This window comes from Pseudonaja textilis, chromosome 16 (genome assembly GCF_049901715.1).
Source record: "Pseudonaja textilis isolate UNSWEBS1 chromosome 16, rPseTex1.2, whole genome shotgun sequence".
In the NCBI taxonomy this organism is placed as follows: domain Eukaryota; kingdom Metazoa; phylum Chordata; class Lepidosauria; order Squamata; family Elapidae; genus Pseudonaja; species Pseudonaja textilis.
In genome coordinates, this window is record NC_142005.1 from 5,249,470 (window position 1) to 5,273,205 (window position 23,736).

The 23,736-nt window shown below is 41.7% G+C and overlaps 2 protein-coding genes across 4 annotated transcripts in view; both read right to left on the reverse strand.

Annotated features, from left to right (window-relative positions):
- Nucleotides 1–9,651, reverse strand: part of CAPN1 (calpain 1) — a 36,226-nt gene extending 26,575 nt beyond the window's left edge. Inside the window, exons 1-2 of one of the 3 annotated variants that reach the window (XM_087913662.1) lie at nucleotides 9,299–9,581; nucleotides 2,736–2,814 (exon numbers count right to left, since the gene is read on the reverse strand). The gene's annotated coding sequence lies outside the window, so the exon portion shown is untranslated. Of the gene's footprint in view, nucleotides 1–2,735; nucleotides 2,815–3,705; nucleotides 3,725–9,298 lie in introns of those variants that run through there. The other 2 variants (XM_087913664.1, XM_026716491.2) reach the window with 2 other exon arrangements.
- Nucleotides 9,652–11,642: 1,991 nt separating this feature from the next.
- Nucleotides 11,643–20,424, reverse strand: SPDYC (speedy/RINGO cell cycle regulator family member C). The gene is given in 8 exon segments (XM_026716494.2): nucleotides 11,643–11,903; nucleotides 11,906–11,926; nucleotides 12,808–13,090; nucleotides 14,129–14,300; nucleotides 15,076–15,161; nucleotides 16,685–16,743; nucleotides 17,938–18,195; nucleotides 20,327–20,424. Coding segments are annotated over 7 exon segments (873 nt in total). The 5' UTR covers nucleotides 18,152–18,195; nucleotides 20,327–20,424; the 3' UTR covers nucleotides 11,643–11,865.
- Between the last annotated feature and the right edge of the window lie 3,312 nt (nucleotides 20,425–23,736).

The window sequence follows — 23,736 nt, forward strand, 5'->3', positions numbered from 1 at the left end:
AGGTAAGACAGGGCTTAAAACTAGATTCTAATTGTTAGGAAAACAGTCGATTGCTCGGTACAATACGGTATCTATATGTTTAAGTCTCTAGTCCTCATGGTTACAGGAAATAACCCGAAAGCGTAATTGCACAGAATATCCAAAATAAAGACAGGGAGTTTTATTAGGTTGCTGTCAGTGTTCCAGGGAACATCCATTCCGATCAGTAACTCCAAGACAAGCATAATCTCAAAAGTACTTTTATTAGAATAGCACCTGGCACATCTGCGGAATTCTGAAACTAAAAGTTATCCTGACTTCTCACAATGTCCCAACCTGCAAACCATCCTCTTTTTACTCATCACCACATCACATGAACCAATCCCAAAATAGGGTCCAATTCTTTCTGCGCCACACTCCTTGAACTATCAAAAGAATTCTATTTTATCTACTAAGAGCTACTCAATTTATATCACCCCGCTCCACTTTCTCAAGCTATGTTGCAGCGATCAATAAGGATTCCATGGCTAACAGTCGCAGACAAACCGTGCGCACGCGCGCACACACACACACAAAATATGACAGAATTTATTATGGCCTCAGATCAGAAGTGAAAAGAAAAAATATGGACGGTTCTTGAGTTATGGCAATTGGGATCGGAATTTTGGTCGCTAAGTGATGTGGTTATGTAACCATGATTGCAGTTGGGCTGGAGATGGAGTCATCATGTGATTAGAGCAGATTTCCCGGCCATTTTTATGGTGTTAAGCAAATCCCATGGTTGTTAAGTGAGCGTACAGTTGTTAAGTGAAATTAAGCATTGTAGAGCATTAACATGATTTATGGCTAAGCCATTTAAAGTTCAAACAAGCGAGGGCTTGATGTGCCATTGTGGAACCTCAGCCTGCTGTTGTTAAATAAAACCACAATGACTCGGCTCAGCCACAAACCATGGTTTATAAAGCAGGTCTGCACTAAAACTGCTTTATAAACCAGCCACAGGATAAAAAAAAACCTGCCAGCGTGAAGATAAAATGATTAAATTAAGGAGTTGGCACGGTGACTGCTGTTGTCTTAAACACGTCTACGTGTTTACTGAAGGGAACATCTGTTTTACATAAGGAATGTCCTCCAAAATCCCGGAACTTCCCTAGAAAAACTTGAAATTCAGCAAGATCGTCTCGCACAAGTCGGAGTGCCTAAGGAATTTTATTGTCGAATTTAGGTCATTCCAAAGAGTCCCCCTGCCTCCTTTCTTCATGCGTGAAAAAAACAAGCAGAGTTAGAGAAACGAAGGAGCGGGAAAAATAACCAAGTCTTGCAGTGATGAGCAAAGAAATGAATTTCCTTCCTTCCTTCCTTTCAAGTTTCTGGCCCTCATGATCGCAAAGGAGGAAATCAAAAGAGAGCAACGGAGGAGAGCTGTGAAGCCACGCAAAAAGTTGGTTCCCTATGCCCAGGCTGAGTTTTTGTTTTAATTGTTTTTAGGAAGGTAAAACGGGTTCAGTCCAGATCTAGCGGTCTTTTTTTCAACCAAGCGTGGGACACGCTAGCACTGGTTTCTCCCAATACTTGTTAAATGCCACCTGTTGTATCCTTGGCATTCCAGTTTCCAGGCGTCAGAAGCCCAAAAGGACAGCACACAGGGACTCTGACTTTCTCTCTCTCTCTCTCTCCCCTTCTCTCTCTCCTTCTCTCTCTCTCCTTCGCTCTCTCCCTGAATTCCTGCCTGCATGGCTATCCCTGTTGAACGAAAGCCAAGGCCGATCGTTTTCCCTGCCAGCTCTTAATCGGTCTCAGAAGCTTCTGCAGGAATCCAAGATCAACACCAGAGACTTGGGAAGAGAAGATCGTTTCGCGGGTTCCTCGACTTACAACCGTTCCAAAGCAGGGTCGGATAAAAAGGGGCTCGTGATCACCACAAGCACCCCTGCCGTCATGTGGTTTGCAATTGGGGCCCTGTCCCGGGGGGTCCCAGGGTTGCCATTTGAGGCCTTCCCAGGCAGCTTCCGACAAGGGAAGTCAACGGGGGAAGCTGGGTTCGCTTAACAATGGTGTGATTCACTTAACGGCTGCGGTGATTGGCTTAACAACTGTGGCCAAAGAGGTCGTAAAATTGGGTGAGATTCATTTAACAATCGCCCTGTGAGGTGAGAGGTTGATGAAGCAGTGTGGCAGATTGTCAAGGGGAAGCAAGCTTCCTTCCTTCCTTCCACCCTCCCTCCCTCCTTCTTTCCTTCCTCCCTCCTCCTTCCCTCTTTCATCCTCCCTTCCTTCCCTTTTCCCCCTTCCTTCCTTCCTTCTGCCCTCCCTCCTTCCGTCCTTCCTTCCTCCCTCCCTCCTCCCTTTCATTTTCCCTTCCTTCCTCCTTTCCTTCTGTCCTCCCTCCCGCCCTCCTTACTTTCTCCTTCTTCCTTCCCTCCTTCTTTCATCCTCCCTCCCTCCCTCCCTTCTGTCTTCCCTCCCTTCCTTTTCTTAGCTGCCCATCTGGGCTGCATACAATATAATCAATACATAACAATGGATAAAATTAACATTAAAATCAGAATTAAGTTAAGATTCAGAAGATTTAAACAACACTGCAATATTTCAAAAGGTGAAAATTTCCAAATTCGCCTGGAATGGTTTTCCAAAACAGTGTCTCCAAAATCTATCCCATCCAATTTTGGCACTGCACCTATTTTAAGGTGGTGTCTGTGTGTTAAAGTGGATGCGAAAAAAGCAACCGGTTAACACTCGATTAACACTGACCTTACCTGAGTTAATTGAAGGCAGGTTGGGTTGGCTAAGGCTTGGATGAGATACCACCAGGAGATTCTAGGGCTCCAGGCTGAGCTAGGAAGTCCAAAAGAAACAGATACAAACACCCTTTTTACTGTCAAGAGAATTACAACAATGTGTCTCTAAGTAGGTAGTCAGTCCTTGACTTAGAACCACTTCTCTAGCGACTGTTCGAAATTATGATGAAAAAAAGTGACTTACAACCAATCCTCAGATTTACGACTATCACAGCCATAGTCAAGGGATTGCAATGAAAGAGAATATGTGTTGCTCAGAGTTGCAAGGGGTTACAATTCTGGTGCTTGGCAACCGGCAAGTATTTATCAATTAAATTTATACTCTGCCCATCTTGCTCTGCAAAGTGCCCTAATGACCCCTTGACTCACTTAACAGCCGCAGTGATTGGCTTAACAACGATGGCAAAAAGTTCAGGTGCAACTCGGTCAAAACTCCGCCTTGCTTAGCAACAGAAATTCTTCTCCCAACTGTGGTCAGAAGTTGAGGACTATCTGTAATTAGGAATCTGTTCAAGTGGGTAGATTTCACTTTTGTCCCTGGCAATAAATAGTCAATAAATCTCATCCCTACCCACTTCAGTATTTTCAATATTTGTCCTGCCTATCAGGACAAATCCTTGTCTATGGAGATTCACAGTCATCCAGATCATGGTTGTCTCAAAGGTGCCTTTTTTGTTCAAGAGGAAACTGGACTTTCTGGCTTTTATTTGAAGACATTTCACTTCTCATCCAACACGCGAGTTGAAGAAGCTTCTTGGATGAGAAGCGAAACGCCTTCAAAGAAAAAAACAGAAAGTCCAGTTGTCTCTTGGAAAAAAAAGCACCATTGGGACAACCGTAAGCCTTGCTTACCCCTACATACAAAGAAAAAAAAGCAAATATGAAACCCCCAAGCCAATGAAAAGTTATTTATTGCACTTTACCGCACCTTGAGAAATGCCTTGGCATCTCTGCAACCAGTTCATCGGGCGTGCAGAATTCACAAAAGGAAAATGCCAGGTGAGCAGAACAGGGTTCAATTTGGCATTTCCCCCAGCTAAAGAGAAGGAAATGATCTATTTGCTTATTTTGGCTGCTTCCCAGAATCATCCTGGGCAAATGTAAAATTGTAGAGGTCGATTTTAATGCGTGTGTGTGAGAAAAAAAATAGGTAGCAAGTTTTTTTAAAAAAACCTAACCTAGTTTAGGCGTGCTTTGAAATTTTGAAGACATTAGACTTCTCGTAGCTCAGCATAGCAAGATCATCCCGCTTCCTGCCCAAGATCACACCTAGAATATTGCATCCAGTTTTGGATACCACATTATAAAAAAAAAAAGATGTTGAGACTCTAGATATAGAATGCAGAGAAGAGCAAGCAGGATGACCAGGGAACTGGAGGCTAAAACATATAATGAACAGTTGCAGGAACTGGACATGGCCTAGGTCTGGAAGGGATTTCAGAGGTCTTCTAGTCCAACCCAAACAAAATATACGATGGACAGTTGCAGGAACTGGGCCTGGCTGGTCTAATGAAGAGAAGGACCAGGGGAGACATGAGAGCAGTCTTCCAATATTTGAGGGGCTGCCACAGAGAGGAAGAGGGGGTCAAGCTGTTTTCCAAAGCACCAGCAAGGAATAATGGATGGAAACTGTTCGAGGAGAGATTCAACCTGGAAATAAAGAGGAATTTTCTGACAGTGAGAACTATCAACCCGTGGAACAGAAGTTGCCTTCAGAAGTCATGGGAGCTTCATCACTGGAAGCTTTCAAAAGAGACTGGACTGCCATCTGTCAGAAATGGTGCAGGGTCTCCTGTTTGGGTGGGGGGTTGGACTAGATGACCTACAAGGTCCCTTTCAACTCTGTTAATCTGTTAAGTGAAATTTTACAGAATAACAGAGATGGAAGGGTTCTTGGAGGTCTTCTAGTCCAACCCCCCTTGCTCAAGCGTGAGGATCAGTTTTAAGTCCCTTTTTTCCACTGCCGTTATATCTTTGAACAGCCACTAATTAAACGGTTGTAAGTCAAAGACTGCCTGTAATGATGAGCATATTAAGGGGAGGCATTTGAGAAAATCCTTGAGATGATTCATGATTTCAGAAAGCCTTTGGCAGACTCGCCCATGGTAGGAAGAGGTTGAGACTTGCTCAAACGGTATCAGGAGAAGGTGAGAAAGACCAGATAAATAAATCCGCATTTCCCAATGGTCCGAGGTGGGAATCTTTCAATCATGTCAAACACCGATTCAATATTTCGACCTAGCCAAATCTCACCGTGTTTACAAAACTTAGAATAGAATAACAGAGTTGGAAGGGACCTTGGAGGTCTTCTAGTCCAACCCTACACCACTTCAGACAAAGGGTTATGCAACATCTTTTTAAAAAGTTCCAGTGTTGGAGCATTCACTGTTGTTCCGCAGATAAATTGTTCTGTCGGGAAATTTTCTCCTTCGTTCTAAATTGCTTATCTTGTTGTCCTGTTGTTTGCAAAACACGCAGTTTGAGAAAGTTTGGCTGCAACTATAAAATCATACACCTTATCCTGAATCTTGTCCCCGAAGAATCAAAGCTACATGGAATTCAAAAGGTCAAAAAAAATTGTCTTGCTCCTTTCTTGCTCCAGATGCTGAGCAAATTGCTGAGGTTGTGAAGTTTGTAATCCGGTTGCTAAGTGACTTTGCTTGTCGGACGGTCGCCAAAAGGGACACTGCTACTGTCATCAATATGAGTCAGTTGCCAGGCGTCTGTATTTTGATGACATAACCATGGGGTTTTCTGCAATGGTCATAAGTATGAAAAACGGTCATCTTTGCCCAATACAGGTCCACCACAATTGATTGGAGGAGATGATAAAACAGATTATTTCTATTATTTCAAGTTATTTCTATTGGGCACACTTAACAGGGAAATATAATAAGAAAACTCAGTCCTTGATGCTTCTTGTAATAACAGTGGAGAGAATTAGCTACGCACAAAATTGGGAAAAGAAGAAATACATCCACAGAGGAAACGGTAATAAGGAAAATACTTGAGTGCGCTGAAGTGGACAGGTTGACGATGGAAATTAAAGATAAAGGGGAATGAGATGACCCAGGACGTGGCACAAAAGCAACGAAGTCACAAAAATAGGTAAAGCCCCTTTAATTCCACCAACTTGGCCCCCAACGTTCAGTTATCATCGGCTGGAGGAAAAAAACTCTTCCAAGAACAGTTTTTAAAGGGAAGAAATTCCATCAGAACCCAAAGTACATATAAACTATAAATAAAAACCAACACAAACCACACTGCAGCAATTAAGGAGACAGGGCAGGATAAGGAATTGAAGACTTCAAAAGATAACGAAACACACACACAGTTGGGAGGACATCAGAACTCAGATAAGACTTGACAAACCAAAATAATTCACCCTTTGCAAGGAGCTGTGTGCAAGCACCCTCTTTATCCTGTTTTCCCAGCTGCAGGGAATCAGGGCCCTTTTCTCCCCTGTAACCCATGTTGCTCCCTTATCTCTTCCTCCCTGCATGCCCTAGAATGAAGAAAGGGTGGGCCTGGGTCTTTCTTTGAATGCCCAGCCAGACTTTGCCCTTCCCCAGTTTCCTCCACAGCCACTGGAGCCACACCTCCACTCCCTGTCAGCTGTTCCACCTCTCCCTCAGAATCAGATTCCAACAGGGGTATGACAGGGAATTAGAATATTATTCCGTTTGGGACATATGGTACAATTGGTTAGATAAGAGATGCAAAGACTAGAAAACTACAATGAAAGACAGTCAAATACTAGAAATAATGTGAGTATAATGATAGTTAAAAATATATACGTATAGAAACTCCGGTTAGAACTATATGAATAAGAAAGATAAATATGGTATTGTACAAAGAAAAGTTAAATGGTTGAACATAAGAGGTATTATAGAGTGCATCATGTATAATGTTGATACAACCAGTATATCAGTTGTAAAATTGAAGGTGTAATACAAAACAAAGAAAATGTATAATAAAACTGTATTTTTTTTAAAAAACGGTCATAAGTCAGTGCCATTGCATTTCTTTCATTTAACTTGTTTCTTTTTTTTATTATTATTATTTTTCCCTTTCCCCAAGCACGAAACATAATTTTGCTTCCTCTTTCTGCAGAAACACCTCATTGTAGGTCATAAATTCAGGAACTGTGTTCAGCTCCTCTTTTGGAAATAGTCCTAGACTTCCAGCTACTCATTCAGGGACTGAATGTTACGACAGCACTGAAAAATGAGAAAAATCCTTGCACTTACAACTGGCGCAACCATCCCTAGGGCCATGCCATCAAAATTTGGGGTGCTTGACAACTGACACGTATTTGTGACTGTTGCTGTGTTCCCAGGGTCACGTGATCCCCATCGGCGACTTTCCCAGGGGATTTCCAAAAAGTCAAGTCAAATGGGGAAAAGCTGGATTTGCTTAATGACCATGTGATCCACTTAGCAACCACAGCAATTCACATAACCATCACGGCAGAAAAGGCAGTGAAATATTGAATTGCTAACTAGGACAAAGAAAACTTTTGCTAGACCATTGTTCGAATACAGCTCATCAGTCTGGAATCTGCAATGTATATCGGACATTCATACAATTGAGCGAGTTCAGAAGTATCTCACGAGAAGAGTACTACACTCCTCTGCTCGCAACAGAATATCCTACATCCCCAGGCTTGAAATTTTGGGCGTGGACAAACTTGAACTATGTTGCCTACGGTTGGACTTAAGCATAGTACACAAAATTATCTGCTACAATGTCCTACCAGTCAATGACTACTTCAGCTTCAACTGCAACAATACAAGAGCACACAACAGATACAAACTCAATGTAAACCGCTCCAAACTTGATTGCAGGAAGTACGACTTCAGCAGCAGAGTGGTCAATGCCTGGAACGCACCACCTGACTCTGTTGTTACATCCTCTAACCCCCACTCCTTTAACCTCAAACTATCCACTATAGACCTCACCCCATTCCTAAGAGGTCTGTAAGGGGCGTGTGTAAGTGCACCATCGTGCCTACCGTCCCTGTCCTATTGTCCCCATTTATTCGTACCTATTTCCTGTATTTTTACTCATGTTTATCTTGTAAGTGATTGACCAATAAAATAAATAAATAAATAGCAGGCAATTTGCTGGCTGCCTTCCTTAGGGACAGAAATTCAGTGCCAATTGTGGTCGTACGTTTGAGGACCCCTTGTTTTTTTTACTCCTCCGAAGGCCTGGCATGAAGTTTGTCTTTTCCACAAAAGGCCACACCAGGCCAGCCTGGTTCCTCACCTGGCCATGTTTCATGATGACCTGCTCTGAGTTTTGAAATGCCCGGAGGCTTTTCAACTTCCTGGAAAGTTTGACTACTCTGGAGCAAGGGCTAGGTAGGGGCTCAAAATACCCAGGTTGATTTCCCTACCTGGAAGATCCAGGATGGGGCAACAAATTACACTCCGTTTAAACATCCTGCCACCTTGGCATCCTCCTCTTGAGGAACTAATACATCAGTGCAACCCAATTAAATTAGGCATGGAGAATTAGGATTCTACCATTGTGTTTCCAGGAACAGCTGTAAAAAATTCCCTGCTTCAAAGTTTGGGGGACAGATAGCAAACATCTGCACCACAGCAGAATGTAGAAGTACCTTCAGATTTAAAACATCAGCCCCATGAAGACCAGAATCTTCACTGGATCATCATTTACAGAAGACAGACCACAGGATACCATACTACAGACCCAGGTTTGCTTCCAGAAGGCCTGAAGTTAAACCCCAGAACTTCCAAAGAGTCTAGAAACTTGCTGATAAAATTTTGAAAGTTTGTGTCTATAAAGACCTGGCTGGGATGCTCAACATGGGTGACTCAGTCCGCAGATATTTATATTGCTTTTCCGTTGCCTATAAAATATGCAGGCCCCATACATTTGTTATGTATGTATTTTCTTACAATTCGGCCACAACGTCACTGACATCTAACACAAAGCAGTGGGAAAGGAGCCCAGCAATGCCCTCAAAATGCATGGACCACAACACCCATCCAGGCAAGAGGTTGAGGGAATTGTAGTGCAGATGTAGGCCAAAACGGGAGGGGGAAATCTCAAAAACATTTGACACAACCCTTACTTTTCTGCAGCTCAAATAACCAGGCTGTTCCGCTGCTTTCACCCAGTTGGAGAGAGTAATTCTCTCGGGGAGAACCCCTAGGTTCTCTGCCCATGCTCAGAAGTACCCTTTCCCCCCCCTGCATTAAAGCCACGGAGGGCCAGCGAGAGAGAAAGAGAAAGAATCATGAAAGTGAACTTGGCCGCTTTCGTGGCTTCTCCTTAAACCGTCGCGCTTGCTTACCCCAAATAACAAATTTAACAATACTTTTATTTAAGGAAATAACAAGGCCAAGTTGGACCTCTCCAGGAGGAGCGGGTTGTGTAATAGGCAGATACTATGAATATTATTATTTTTTTTCCCCAAAAGGCCAACCCCCAACCGCAAACTCCAGCACTTTTTCCCTCTCCAATCTCGCCTCCCGAAGCCAAGCCTTTACCTGCGCCCCGGAGCGTCCCCTCGGCCTAGGACGGAGTGAAAAGGCCCCGGGATCTTTTACACCGGAGGAGAGGGTAAGGGAAGCTTTTTCGGCGCAGGAGCGTCGTTCGGGCACCCCCTCCTCGCCGCCCGTCTCCGCCCGTTCGTGGCCCAGCAACTCCTCCCTCGCTGGGCGTTAGCCAAGGCAGGGGAAGGCGGCTGGAGCAGGGCGCGGCGGGGGGAAGCCTTGCGCAAAAACGCACGACTTGGAGACGGAAGAGGGGCGGCCCGGGCGGGTTTTTTCTCCGATCCCGGGTTTGTTGGGGAGACGGGAAGGGGCAAGGAGCGGGCCGGAGGAGGGAGCTGGGCGGCCGCTCTCCTCTTCAGCGGTTGGAAGCAGCAGCCGAAGTCGGCTTCCTCTCCTCCGCGTCTGCATTCTGCCTGCATTGCAACACCCCGGGGGAGCCGCGCCCGAGAGAGCTTGGCGGCGGCCCGGAGCGCAAAGTCGGTTTTCATTTCTTTGCGCGAAAAAAAAGAAAAGAGAGAAGAGTGCGCGGGATGCGGACCTGCTAATGCGCCATCCCCAGAGCGGCCGGATTGCCGGGCGGTTGCAGCCCTCTAAGGCAAAACGGCTGGTTTTCCGACTTATTTGTTTTTAGCTTAGCCTAAGAGGCGCGAAGCTGGACCGGCTGCATTTCAGAAACCCCGCCAGGGCTAGCTGGCTGTCCCCAACGGGGCGCTCTCCGACTACAGCGCCCATCACTCTCTCCCAGCAAATTAGTGTACACTACACAAGTCTGGCTTGTGGAGATCTCGGGATCTAACAAGGCGCTTTGTTGAGACGGTTCCAGGTTTTCCAATGGGGCACCCCCCTTTTCTGATAGGCGCCTCCAAAAAAAGGGGGATTTCCAAGAAGTGGAGAAGTCTTCATCATTTTTGCCCACTTTTATATTAAATAATCAACTCAAGGTGGCTGCTTCCTCTCCCTGTTTTCCCTACAACATCACCCTTATGAGGTGGGACAGGTTGAGAGAGAGGGATCAACCCAAAGACACCCAGCTGGCTTTCGGGCCCAAGGCGGGATTAGAACTCAAAATCCCCTGGGGATCGGCCCAAAGTCACCCAGTTAGCTACATGACTAAAATGGGACTGAAATTCAGAGTCTTCCTGTGTTTAGCCTAGTGGTTTCATCAGTAGACGAAACTGGTCTGCGACGCTGTGTGTGCAATTGTTTGGATTCAGACAACCACGGTCTGAGCCACTGTCTTGATGATGGCTTCTCCTTTGTACGGGTTGTGGGGAAAAAAAGAAAGGACACTTCTAAAGTGCTTGCGGTTTGGACAAAACCGAGACACCCCCCCACCCCCCTCCAGCTGTTAGATCATGGGTAGGTTTTTTTCTATTATAACCTGACTTTCTGCAGTAGGTTTGCCCACGGCTAACCATGGTTTAATTTTCAGGTTTTGTACATAGGTTAGCTAAAAAACGATTGGAGCACAAAGCAACCTGTTTTGTTTTCCAAGGTTGAGAAATCTGCCCTTTTATGCCAGCTCCAGTTCATTCCCCACCCAATGTGAAATTGTTGCTAGGGCCTAGATGACAGGAAACCATATTCTTCCAAAAAAAAAAAAAAAGGGTTAACTTTCCCCCAAAAACGTTGCAGGGTTTTTTTGCCTTTCAATTTTACTCCAAATCAAGGTATATTTGTATGGGGGAAAATACAAGGAGTTAAGAGTGAGACGGATTATTTCCGAATTTGATAAATAAAAATACTAGCTATCATTTTCAGAAACTTCCAGCAAGTAAACGTGTTTTGATTCAGGCTTCAGGCCCACCTGTCATATTAATATAGTTAACAGGAAGGTGTTAATTACCATTTTTATCCATGACTTTCCAGTTATTTGATTCTAGTTTTCTAATGTTTTGTCAGCTGCCTGAAGGGCCAACAAGGCACAGAAGTGAGTCAGAAATCTAATAAATAGCCATTGCATTAGGATATGGCTGAGGAGAGAAATAGCTTTAAATCCCTCCCCACTTCTCACTTTCTATTCCTGTGCGCTGCCCCAAAATTTCTACCATAACGTCAACTGCAAGGACTGCACCAGTAGCAGACTAAAAACTGTCCAAATTTTATCCCCTTCTCTTGTTTTGTCCTCGTGTGTCCGAATACCTGAACTCAGGGAGTGCTACTTTTTAATTGGCCTGCAAATCATTCCAGATTCCTTTGGGCTAAAACAGCTTGTAATTCTACAAGTAAAACGGGCTACGAACGAACCAGAGTAAAATGTGATAAAAAGTTTGAAAATATATATCTCCCTGTAGCCTGTTCTTCTAGACGTCTTTATTAAGAGTCATTCCAACTGGCACTTTTTTTGACATTGTACAAGTCACAATTCATAAGCTTTTTTTTTTTAAATATATACAAATATAATAAGTATTTCTAAGTGTCCTCTCTACAAACAGGAAGATAAAGTGCTTATAAATAGAATGCCGCAAATGTAGATGGAAGGACATCCACGAATACTACTGCTCCGATGGGGGAAATCTGGTATGCCGGTGGTTGGTGGGGAGGTCTTCAGCCATCAAATATTATGCCAAGAACTGCCAATCTTTCTCTGCTCCATCTTCTCCATGGTGGGTCCCTGTAAGACTATCAGAGGCTTATGTTGAGAGTCAGTCTATGCAATGCTTCGAATTGCATTGGGAGGTTGCACTTGCAAAGGATGAACGTAACAGCTACTCTGTTATGAAGTTAAATATTAACTCCTTCAACACTGTGATAAAAAGGTTAAGTTCAATTTGCTCTAGGGTGGATGAACAAACAAGGTAACTGTGAAATGAAGAGTCTTGTGGGTAGAACAGTTACGTGTTAAGATATCTAAAACAGTTATCAGATCCACAAAGTTAAACAGATCTTTCCGTCATTGGAAATCAGCCCAAAAACATGCTTATTCGATATCAGGTCTATTTCTAATTTTTAACTCTACTCTGTTTAAACCGAACATGAAATGTGTAAGACTGATTTCAAAAGAATGTACAGGTGGTCCTCGACTTACGACAGTTCATTTAGTGACCATTCGAAGTTAAAAAAAAATGACTTGTGACCATTTTTCACATTTGCAACCGCTGCAGCAATCTCATGGTTACCACCAGATCGAAACTCAAAAGACGCTCGACTCAACAACGTTTATAATTGTCGGGAGTGTCCCGGGGTTATGGGATCTCTTTTTGCGACCTTCCGACAAGCCAAGTCAATGGGGAAAACAAATTCACTTAACAACCGTGTTGCTAAGTTAACAACTGCAGGGACTCACTTTACAACCGTGGCAAGAAAAGTCGTAAAATGGAGCAAAGTTCACTTAACAAATGTTTTGCTTAGTAACACAAATTTGGGGCTCAATTGAGGTTGTTAAGTCGAGGACTAGCTGTATATTTCATCCTTGTTGAAACCTAGATATTTTTTTTTTAAGTAGAGTGTTTTTAAATTCAAAACCCCCCTAAAGATGAACTGAGCCATGGTTAAGCGCTTACTTTGCATCACGGTGTAGTTAGTCTCTGAATCCAGCATTAGAAAAGGAGAGCTTTCCAAATCTCCTTTCAACACGTCTGACGGTAAGAGATCACTGGCGGGGGGCGTGATCTGAGCCACGTTTCCTTCCATGTCCAAAACGCAGAGAAGGCACACTGAGGGCGTAACACCAGGCCCTCTGGGGGCAAACTCCTCTTCATTCTTCAGGTAACTCCTCAGCGCCCCGCTGTGGTGAGATGCTCGTTCACGGGCCCAGGCCCAGTGAGAGGGCTCTCTCAGCATTATCTAGAGATAACAGGAAGCCGGAGAGTTAGGAGAGTTGGTTTCAGGAGATCCTTATGTCAACGTCACCACAAACACCTCCCTTTTCAGGGGAAGAGACTTGCTGCTTTGCTGAGGTACAAGCAGGCAGATAGAAAATCTTTTTTGGTGTGTGTTTAATATACGCTGGAATTTACAAGGTCACACGGTTAACCATTCACATGCAGGAATTTTTCTGTAAAACCCATCTCTTTTTCTCAATAAATCTTGCAGAGGTTAGCGCGTGTTTTCTTTTTTTATGCCCGGCATCTTCAACTTCTTTATTAACATGTAAAGATGCCATGCAAGGTATGAAGCACACTAAAATTCTAATACAGTACGTATTAAAATGAACATTTGAATCTTCCTGTAATTTAACGTGGAGTGTTACTCTTAATGTTACATGCAAGGAGACGGGTCCAATTCATTCATAAGTCTATTTTTATTTGTTAAATTAGCATGCCATCTATGTGGACATGCCCCTGCGGTTTCCTTGGCAAGGTTTGTCTTTAGGGCTTTGCCCTTGCTTCTTCCTAGGGTTGAGAGTGGATGACTGGCCCAAGGTCACCCAGCTGCCTTTGTGCCTAAGGCAGGACTAGTAGTACTCTTGGTCTCCCACTTTCTAGCCTGGTGTCTTAACTGTTATATCAAACTCACCCTGCTAAAAATCGTACTTGTGAAAAAAATATATTTTTCATTGTTAGGCAACTACAAAAAGCACCTGATAATAGCTAGTATAGACCTTGTAGAGACAACGAAGCTGTGTTACATCTAATGAGATTATTGGGCCATCATTTTTGCAGAACATCAGGGAAGTGTATTTTTTCTAACCCAAGGACACACCCTATGCATACTACACGTAACGTTAAAATTCATTCCATTATTTGTAGTTTTCCCTCAGTTATCCTCTATTACTCCCCCACCCAGCTGCCAGTATCTACTGTGGAGTTTCCTTTGCAGGAAATAATTCTGCCCTTCCCTCCATCAAGCCACCGGTTTTAATCAGATTAAACTGCAGCTGACCTCATCACAACATCGCCGGCTAACAAACGCTCTATACTTCATTTTAGCCCAAAAGCCGTCTCTCATTTTTAAGAATTGTGGAAATAGTTTCCTCCAGTTGTCGCCAAGCGCCCAGGGGAAGATTTCATATTTATAGTCTTCTGTGTCTTCTTCCATGTCATTGGCTAAGTACCTATAATTAGGACAAAAAGATGTTGGAAGCAGGGAAAGCCGTCGGGATTCCTTCGGTGACATAATACTGCATAATTTCTCAAGAAAAGCTGAGTCACTCTCTCGATTTGAAATACATCACTTTTTACAACTGTACAAAGTTATAATAGTCACAGTACAAAGTCAGATGTTGTCCACGTTCAAGGACAGCTTGGAGCACGGGAATAAGGTAGTGGATCACCTATCTTCCTTTGTAATGGAAAGCAAGGAAAAAACTCAAATAACAGCCTAAATAAGGAAGTATCAAGGAGAAAACAACATCGGCACCAACACTGACAGGGTAAGCTACTGCACATAAACAGAAAGCAAACCCCACTTCCTTTTATCAAGAAAGATGTTATCTAGTAGTTGGGTAATGAAACATCTAAGAACAAACAACCAAGCTCAGAGAGCACCAAGGATTTTACAATTCAACTCTAAGCTACAAATACCCTCTTCTATTAGAGTACCAAATGGCTCATGTCAATATAATACAAATATTTTCCACTTCTACAGTACATCCTTTGTTCTACATCATCTAAAGATTGATTATGAATTATTTCTGAATAAGAATGTGAAGTCAACTCTGAATTCAGGGGGTCTCTGTCAAGATAAATTAGCCATTTCCAACCCTAAACGCTGTCCAGATATGTGAATATCTTTAAATGGCCTGAGCATTTAAAAAATATTGGAAGCAAAACAAAAGAATAACTATAGGAAAACCATGAAGCTCAAAAAATAACAACTGTGCCACTTACAGAGCTATGAAGAGATTGATCCGTGTATATTCTTTTGTATGTAGGCCAGCTCGTTTAAAGTACATCATAGTCATGGCTATAAGATACTGAATGAGAAAGTGGGTTTTAATATTTTTAAAGACCAGAATTGTACGAGGGACAGGGAAGAAAAAATCATCCTAAGTACATGCATAGAAACAGAACTGAAGAGCCAAAATACCATCTGCTTTTATTAGGAAAGCCATTATAGCTCTGTGGATTTTGAGATGAGAAATTAATAGCTACCCTGATATCACAGAAGGTTATTGAAAGGGAAAGCTAAGTGGCAGCTTGCCAGCTAAGCTCTTCCTAGTACACTGTTTTTTTCAAAATTTCCTTTACTACGGAAATCCACTAAGAACAGAAAAGTAACAGAAAAACCCAACAACACATTTTCAGTTATAGCACCAGGAGCTCCGTGTTGGGAAAAACTTTATCTTCTCTTGAATGGTTGAGTTTGGGTTGCTAAATAACATCACTTTAACTTAGCACAGAGATGTTATGTGAACAATGAAGCATGCTGCTGCCTCCTGATACCAATGCAAAACACGGAAGAGCTATCATTGTGAATTTAAGTCCAAACTAATATAATTATTGTTAGCTGGTTTCATTCCTACAGCAGGACTAGAACTCATGGTCTTTTGAATTTTAACCTGAGGCCTTCACCACTAACCAACTGGCTCTAGTTTTGGGTATTAGTGTCCAATTTAAGAACAGGTTTTATTTCTGATATGCTTCTAACTATGATCAGTACAGCTATAAAACAATTGACACAAGATATTTCAATTACGTAATATAAATTAGGAACTTCTACATTAAAAATGCGAATAGAACAAAAGCAAATAGAATGTAATAACCCTTCCTTGATATCTAGGTAGCCCTCAACTTACAATTGTGCCCAACATTTCTGTTGATGAACAAGATAGTTAAACGAGATTTGCCCCATCTTACGACCTTTCTTTCCAGTTGTTAAGTGAATCATGGCAGTGGTTAGCTTAGTAACAGAGTTACGTGGATCTGGTTTCCCCATTGACTTGTCAGAAAGTTGCAAGAGGTGATCACATAATCCCAGGACACTGCAACAGTCATAAATACGGGTCCAATGCCAAGCGTCTGAATTTTGATCATGTGACCATGGGGATGCTGCCACGCCGTGCCACAGATTTAAATATGAAACACAGTCAGAAGTCACTTTTTCAGTGCCATTGTAACTTCAGTTACTAAATTAATGGTTGTAAGCTGAGGTCTACCTGTATTTGTTTAGGTGGGGAGGCATTTGGGGGAACAGAATGTATAAAAAATGAGTTAACCAATATAACCTATTTTTCTGGAAAATGGAAGAATATACTCTTGAAAATGGAAGCAAAGATCATTTTATCCACTGTGTGCTGATTTTTTTGTTTTGTTTTTTTTAACAGCTGTTAAGTCTTTTATGAAAACAAATAAACAAAAGGCTATTCTGAAACATCCTGTCTGTTTGTGTGAAAAGTGTGCTTCCAATATTGTTGATTAAAATTGAGCTGTAAAACTACAAATACAATATTGCTCTAATATTGGAAGCCTTAATACATGAACATAGCAGGAAACATACCTTATCTGAGATTCTGTAACATGTGTCTGTGGACAGGAAGTCTTGTACCAAGCCATCCTCTGATGAGAAATAAAGTAGAGGGATCCAATTTAAGCTATACAATTCATTCTTGCAGACAAAGTTTAAATTCAGGAAATACAAACTAACTTATAGTATTTATGCTATTTTATAGCATCTGAAAAATATTATTAAATAAACCTTACTCTTGATCCTAATGTACAATAAGAGCATGACATCCTGTTACTATAGAATTTGCCATGCTTACACATTTAGAATCAGAAAAACAGGAAAGTGTTGAAATCATTAAAAGAGATTTGATATTTTAGCCCCCCACCCATCACTCCGTGTTTGAATGAGAAAGAGATGCAACGTTTTTCTGTACAGATTTTAAATGTAATTAAGCTTATTTTTTTGTTAATTTCACATAAACTTTCCCAGACGTAGCTTTTAGCAATATTATCCCAAAGCTACCTATTCTAAAAAAAAAAAAAATCCCTAATCGACTTAAAATCAAACATTTTGCTGTTCTGAAGTGCAGAAGACATCTTAAAACAGCTAATCTGTGATTTACTGAAAAACACATGGCTCAAGGCCATAAACCAGAGGTTGGACAGCAATCATTTTGGATCCTAGAAACCAGAGGTGGTATTCAACAGGTTCTGATCAGTTCTGGAGAACCGATAGCGGAAATTTTGAGCAGTTCAGAGAACCGGCCAATCCCGCCTCTGACTGGCCCTGCCAACCCCATCTCTTCTCTGCCTCCCATTGAGTCCCGGCTGGGTCTTTTTGGGTTGCCCTGCATAGGAGAACGGAGCTGGAAAGCAGGTTAGTGGCGTGGGGAGGGAATGGGGATTTTGCAGTATCCTTCCCCTGCCATGGCTACCAAGCCAAGCCCACAGAACCGGTAGTAAAAAAATTTGAATCCCGCCACTGCTAGAAATCATGTGATTTTAATGAACGATCTGACTGTCCTTCCATTCAATCCCATCACATTTAAGTGAGAGAATGCGATTGCATTTCTTTTTTAATTGGTGGGGAAGAGAGATTTGAAGACAAGGGTTTGCAATCTATCAGGCACTGTGCTGCCAATACAGAAGATTGGACAAAAGGCACAATGGTTAAACTTTGTGTTATCAATTAAGTCAAAGGCAGGCTAGTTGTGGTAGCTTTGCAGGCTAGCTGTGCTTTGAATGCTGTCCATCTCTGTCCCAAGGAGGGCTGAATCCTAGCACAAGTAGATACAACTACTGGACCTAGGAGCTTGAAGAATGCTTCTTGTTCTTCTCTGCGTAGCAGGAAAAATGGCTGCTGCGAAATTTTCAAAGTTGTCGTGGAAAGTTCCTTCTCAAGCCCCTGTGTAGAACCACCAGTAACCAAAGCACCCTGCGTGTTGCGTTGTCGTGTACACCCTGGCTTCACTACAGCAGTGACTGTAGGAGGAACACAAGTACTATGACTGTCTCGCATTTTTCTTTGAAGTGGTTGATAGTAGAGGCCCCAAAATGGCCTTCCTGGGAGGGGGAAACACATTCATGCATCAAATTTAAAGCCGCCACATTAAATATTAGTTTTTAGAAACTTTTCTTCCCAACGCATTAAACTCCTTCAAGACTCAACTAGCATTATATATTACACTCCAATTTCTAACATCAGATTTACCTATTTTGTTTCTCAATGCCCACACCAGAAGAAATGGGAAAATCTCAAAATAGCCACTTACATGTTGACAACTATTTGCTTAACACAAGATGTATATATTGCTAAAAAGACACAATACTGTACACCAAGCATTGGGTGGTGCAAAACAGAATTCTACAGTATACCGAAATGCAATTAAATGCAGTTTAAAAAGTTTGGTCTTTAACCAATAAAAATGCACTCAATAAAATGAGCGACACAAAACTGTCCCCCTAACAACAAAAACGATTAGCAACTACAGCCCATATTCTTCTCTATTGCCAACTCTATAGAGACCTTTTGTCACCAGTTGATTGCCTGTTTTATTTAAATTATCTGCATTGTTTAATAAACAAGATAAATTTCTGTAGAAATAGAAACATTTTGCTACTTCTAGAGAAATTTATCCTGTTTATTAAACAATGCAGATAATTTAAATAAAACAGGCAAACCAACTGATGACAAAGGTCTCTATGGAGTGTGTAAGTTTATGCGTAAGTTTGCCCACAAATTATTGCTAATAGTTCTTGTTGTTAGGGGATAGTTTTGTATTGTTCATTTCGTTATTGGTCAGTGGTCAAAGTTCTGTCTGCAACAAAAGCAACACTTTATTTAAAAAGCTGATTTAAGGAGATTTCAAGACTCAAAAGCAATGTTGCAGCTATTCTGAGTTTGTGCAACCACAGCTTAATATTAGTGCTGAATTAACTCTACTATCCACTTTCACCCAAAGGGAGACGAGGAAGGCCTTGTATGTTGTGTACATATATTTTGGGTAAACTCCCAAGACGCTTAAGTGAAATGGGCAGTATAGAAATTTAAACAAACAAAAAGGACACACACTGTACTAAGCAACGATTTGTCCCAATTGTGGTATAAATTATTCAACTGGCTTTACCAAACACTCTAGTTACAAACCATGACTTAACCACAATGGTTCAGTTTATGGGCTAATGCTAATCTAAGCATATTACAGATTACCTAGGAAAGAGGAATATTATTCCTATTTTATAACTCAATGCACACAGACAATACAGTATTCAAAAACAGGCCCGAGTTTGTTTTGAATGATAAACTTTAAAATCCCATCTGATTGTTGCCCTTAACATGCTGTCTGGTGGAAATAAAAGAGAGCAGATTTGTAATTTTGTAAGTTCAATTCGATATTTTTTTATCATACAAATTAGAATTCAAGAAGGGATCCCATAAAACACAGCAAATAGTTAGCTACAAAAAACAGCAACACAGAAGTGTTTTATGCTGGGGGTTAAATGGCCCAAGCAGGACTCATCTGACGTTATTCCCAATTAATAACTACATTTTGCTTAACACGTCATTTCTAACACCAGCAGATATGAATTAAGTATTGCATAGTCATTTTTAAAGATATATTTTCATACTATTTCCAAATACTAAATCTGTCAGGACTGAGATTATCGATCAATTAGATAATCCTCAAACCTGCCCCAAACTGCATTCCTGCCAATTTTCCTCCTCTTCCTTTTTTTTTAATGGATTAGCTCCTTTAAAAAAAACAAAAAACCACTTGAATTCCTCCTACTTAAAAAACATCCTTTGAGTTGCATTTCTCTCCTTTTGAATAGCCCACAGCAAGTACATTTCCTTTTGTTGCCATCCTGACAGGACTGCAGAGTTTATGGGGAAGAACCCCCCCTCCCCAAAGATGTCTTATTTTGCTCCGATTCCCGGGTTAAATTGAGCTCCAGTTGCGCACACACAAACACACACCCTCAAATGGGAACGGGCGTATTCAACCAGGGGTTTTTCATGTAAAAAGAGCAATGATTAATGGCAGTCTCTGTGGAGAGCGTGAAAGGCATCAATAGAAAAAGGGGGGGAAAATGGCCCCGCTTCTTCTTCCACCATTCCCCACCACACCATTTCCCGCCAAAAATTTCCCGCCCTTTTTACACCCCCCTTCACCCCCCCTCTTCATCCCCCCACCTGAGCACAGCGACAACCACCCAAAGAACAGAAGGAAAGGAGGCGGCTCGAAAAGCACCGCTAGCCTCGCCCACTTCTCTTCAGCGCTACCGTTTATAGGCTCGACTTCCACCCCGGCTGCACCAATCCCCGCTAAGAGAAGGCGGGGATAATTGGGACAAGTCTCCTTCTTACAATTCATCCCCCCTCCCTGCTTTCCTCCCTTTCCCGTGTTTCGGGCGAGCTGTCAATCAAGCATTGCTGACGCAAATGCTGCTTTGCTGGGAATTTTTTTTAGAAGTTTTTAAAGTGGTTTTTTTTTTTAATGCTAAATTGGGCTTCGTTTTAAGAGAGGTTCGCTTGCCAAGCTGGGAGAGCTTGTAATGTTTTTGTTAATAGCAATAACACTTAAACTTATATATATATTAATTTGTCAATTGCTTACAAGATAATAGGTATAAGTAAAAACATAGTTATGAATACGTGGATACATATAAGAAAAATAAAAGAAACAATAGGACAGGGATGGTAGGCACATTGGTGCACTTATGCACGCCCTCTACAGACCTCTTAGGAAAGGGGTGAGGTCAATAGTAGAAAGACTAAGGTTAAAGATTTTGGGGTTTGGGGAAAAAAACCACAGAGTCAAGTAGAGTATTCCAGACATTGACCATTCTGTTGCTGAAGTCCTCGTATTTCCTGCAATCAAGTTTGGTGCGGTTAACGTTGAGTTTGTATCTATTGTGTGTTCTCGTATTGTTATGATTGAAGCTGAAGTATTCATTGACAGGACATTGCAATGTATGATTTTATATACTATACTTAGATCGGACCGAAGGTGGCGTAGGTTTTCTAGGTCTAGAATTTCAAGCATAAGGTATTCTGCAACGAGTAGAGGAATGGAGAACTCTTCTTGTGAAATATTTCTGGACTTTCTCAACTGTATTAATATCAGATACGTAATGTGGGTTCCAGACTGATGAGCTGTATTCGAACATTGGTCTAGCAAATGTTTTGTATGCTCTAGTTATTAGTGTAATATTACCAGAGAAAAAGCTACGTAAAATTAGGTTAACAACTCTTAACGCCTTTTGGGCTATGTAGTTACAGTGGGCTCTAGCACTTAGGTCATTTGAGATAAATACTCCAAGATCCTTGACAGAGTTATACTGCTTCATATACTCCATATACTGCTTCATAATATTGTGGTGCTTTCCCTATGTTACTATGCAGCCATAACCATCAGATGGCAAAGCTATCATTTTTAGTGTTACCCGTTCCATCGCAACCCTTCCTGTCCTTGGCTAGCATGGATATTAAATTGCAAAAAACTGCCAACTTGACCAGCCATGGACTGCAAGACCCATTATCCTCTGCCAGATGGAGTTGGCATGGTAGATTGCAAATAATTTGCATCATTCTCCATCACGGCTGTTTAAAAGTCTCTTTGCTCATCCAGCTCACCCGGTGACTGTGTTAGTAAAGGCTATAGAGTATAGGTAATCCTTGACTTACGACCACAATTGTGCTCAAATGTCTGGAGATTCTGTCATCCAGGTTGTCCCAAAGGTGTTTTTGTTTTTTTTTCAAGAGGCAGCTGGACTTTCTGTTTTTTCTTTGAAGAGGTTTCGCTTCTCATCCAAGGAGCTTCCTCAGCTCTTCAGAAGTTCTGTTTTTCAACTGTTGCTTTTAAATGTCTTTTCTTTTTTGTATGTTTCATAAAAATAAAATTTTATAAAATAAAAGAGAGAAAGAGAGCCTCCGGAGCCTGGGGAGGTTGTTTTTGCCCTCCCAGAGGCCTCCGGACCCCAGGGAGCCCCACATGGCTGGCATACAGTATCTTCTGGACCACCTTTTCCAACCCAGGTTGACATCTCCAGTCCATAGATCACAATCAGAGTAATCTCAGGTTTCTATGAAATAAATGGGACCGAAGGGAGATTATGCCTTTCCATCACAGCACCAATCCCAGAGAACAGCTTGTCTTTGGAGAGAAAATGGTTTCTCCCACCTCATCCTTTCAGAAAGTGGTAAAACTGAGCTTTTTCCAAACTTGAATGGTACTTTTCTATTAAATTAACTTGTGAATTGTTGGGGAATTATCATAGAATTGCTGAATTTCAGAAAACTATTAAGTAAATTGTACAATCTTTGTTGTACCATGGCTTATCAATGATATTTACTGTGGATGTTTTATCCCTTTGTACATAACAAGATGGAATGATATGGAGAAAATACACACCTGAAAAATTAATGACACTCTTCAATCACACACACAAAAAGAAGTTTTGCTTCTCATCCAAAAAGCTTCTTCAGCTCTGACATTCCTCACCATCCAGTCAGAGCTTCTTGGTTGAGAAGCAAAACCTCTTCAAAGAAAAACCAGAATGTCCAGTTAGCTCTTGGGAAAAAAAAAAACCTTTGGGAGAATTGAGTCCAACAATCGAGACAGTTGTTAAGCGAATTTTGCCCCGTTTTATGGCCTTTCTTGTCACTGTTGTTAAGGGAATCACTGCAGTTATATTAGTAACCTGGTTAAGTGAATCTGGCTTCCTCATTGACTTTGCTTGTCGGAAGGTCATAAAGGGGAATGAATCACATGATCCCAGGACCTTACAACCGTCATAACTATGAGTCAGTTGACAAGGGTCCGAATTTTTTTTACCATTTTTACCGTGCTGCAAGGCTGTAAGTGTGAAAAATGGTCATGTCACTTTTTTCATTGCCATTTGAACTTTGAAGGTCACTGAATAAACTGGTTGTAACTCAAGGATTACCTGTACTTTTAAGCATGATTTATCTAGAAGAGTGTATCTGCAGCTCAGGATTGAACCGGGGACTTTTGGGGCCTCTGGTGATGTTTCCCTAGTGGGGTAATGGAACGCCTGCAAGCCAACAACCCAGACAGCACCGAGCATTCCCTGGTTTTATTTATTAAATGCATCTTGTTTGTTTATTTATTTTAAATGTTCCCGTTGTGGATGGAGATCGCTGGAGGGTTTCAGAAACAGGGCAACCATTTGACTGGGCTTGTTTAAGCATCTCTCTGAGATGGTATATTCTCCTGCTTGAGCGGGGGGCTGGACTAGAAGACCTCCAAGGTCCCTTCCAGCTTCTATTCTATTCTATTCATTCTTATTCTATTCTTTCTATTCTATTCTATTCATTCTTATTCTATTCTTTCTGTTCTATTCTATTCCTTATTCTATTTGTTATTCTATTCTATTCTATTTATTCTATTCATTCTTATTCTATTCTGTTCATTCTTATTCTATTTTATTCTATTCTATTCTCTACTCCCCTGAGCAGGGGGTTGGACTAGAAGACCTCTGAGGTCCCTTCCAGCCTTATGGTTCTATGTTCCAGAATGCAATTTATTTGCAGATATCAACACTGCGATGAAGATGGAAATCAGTGCCGACTTAAGCATG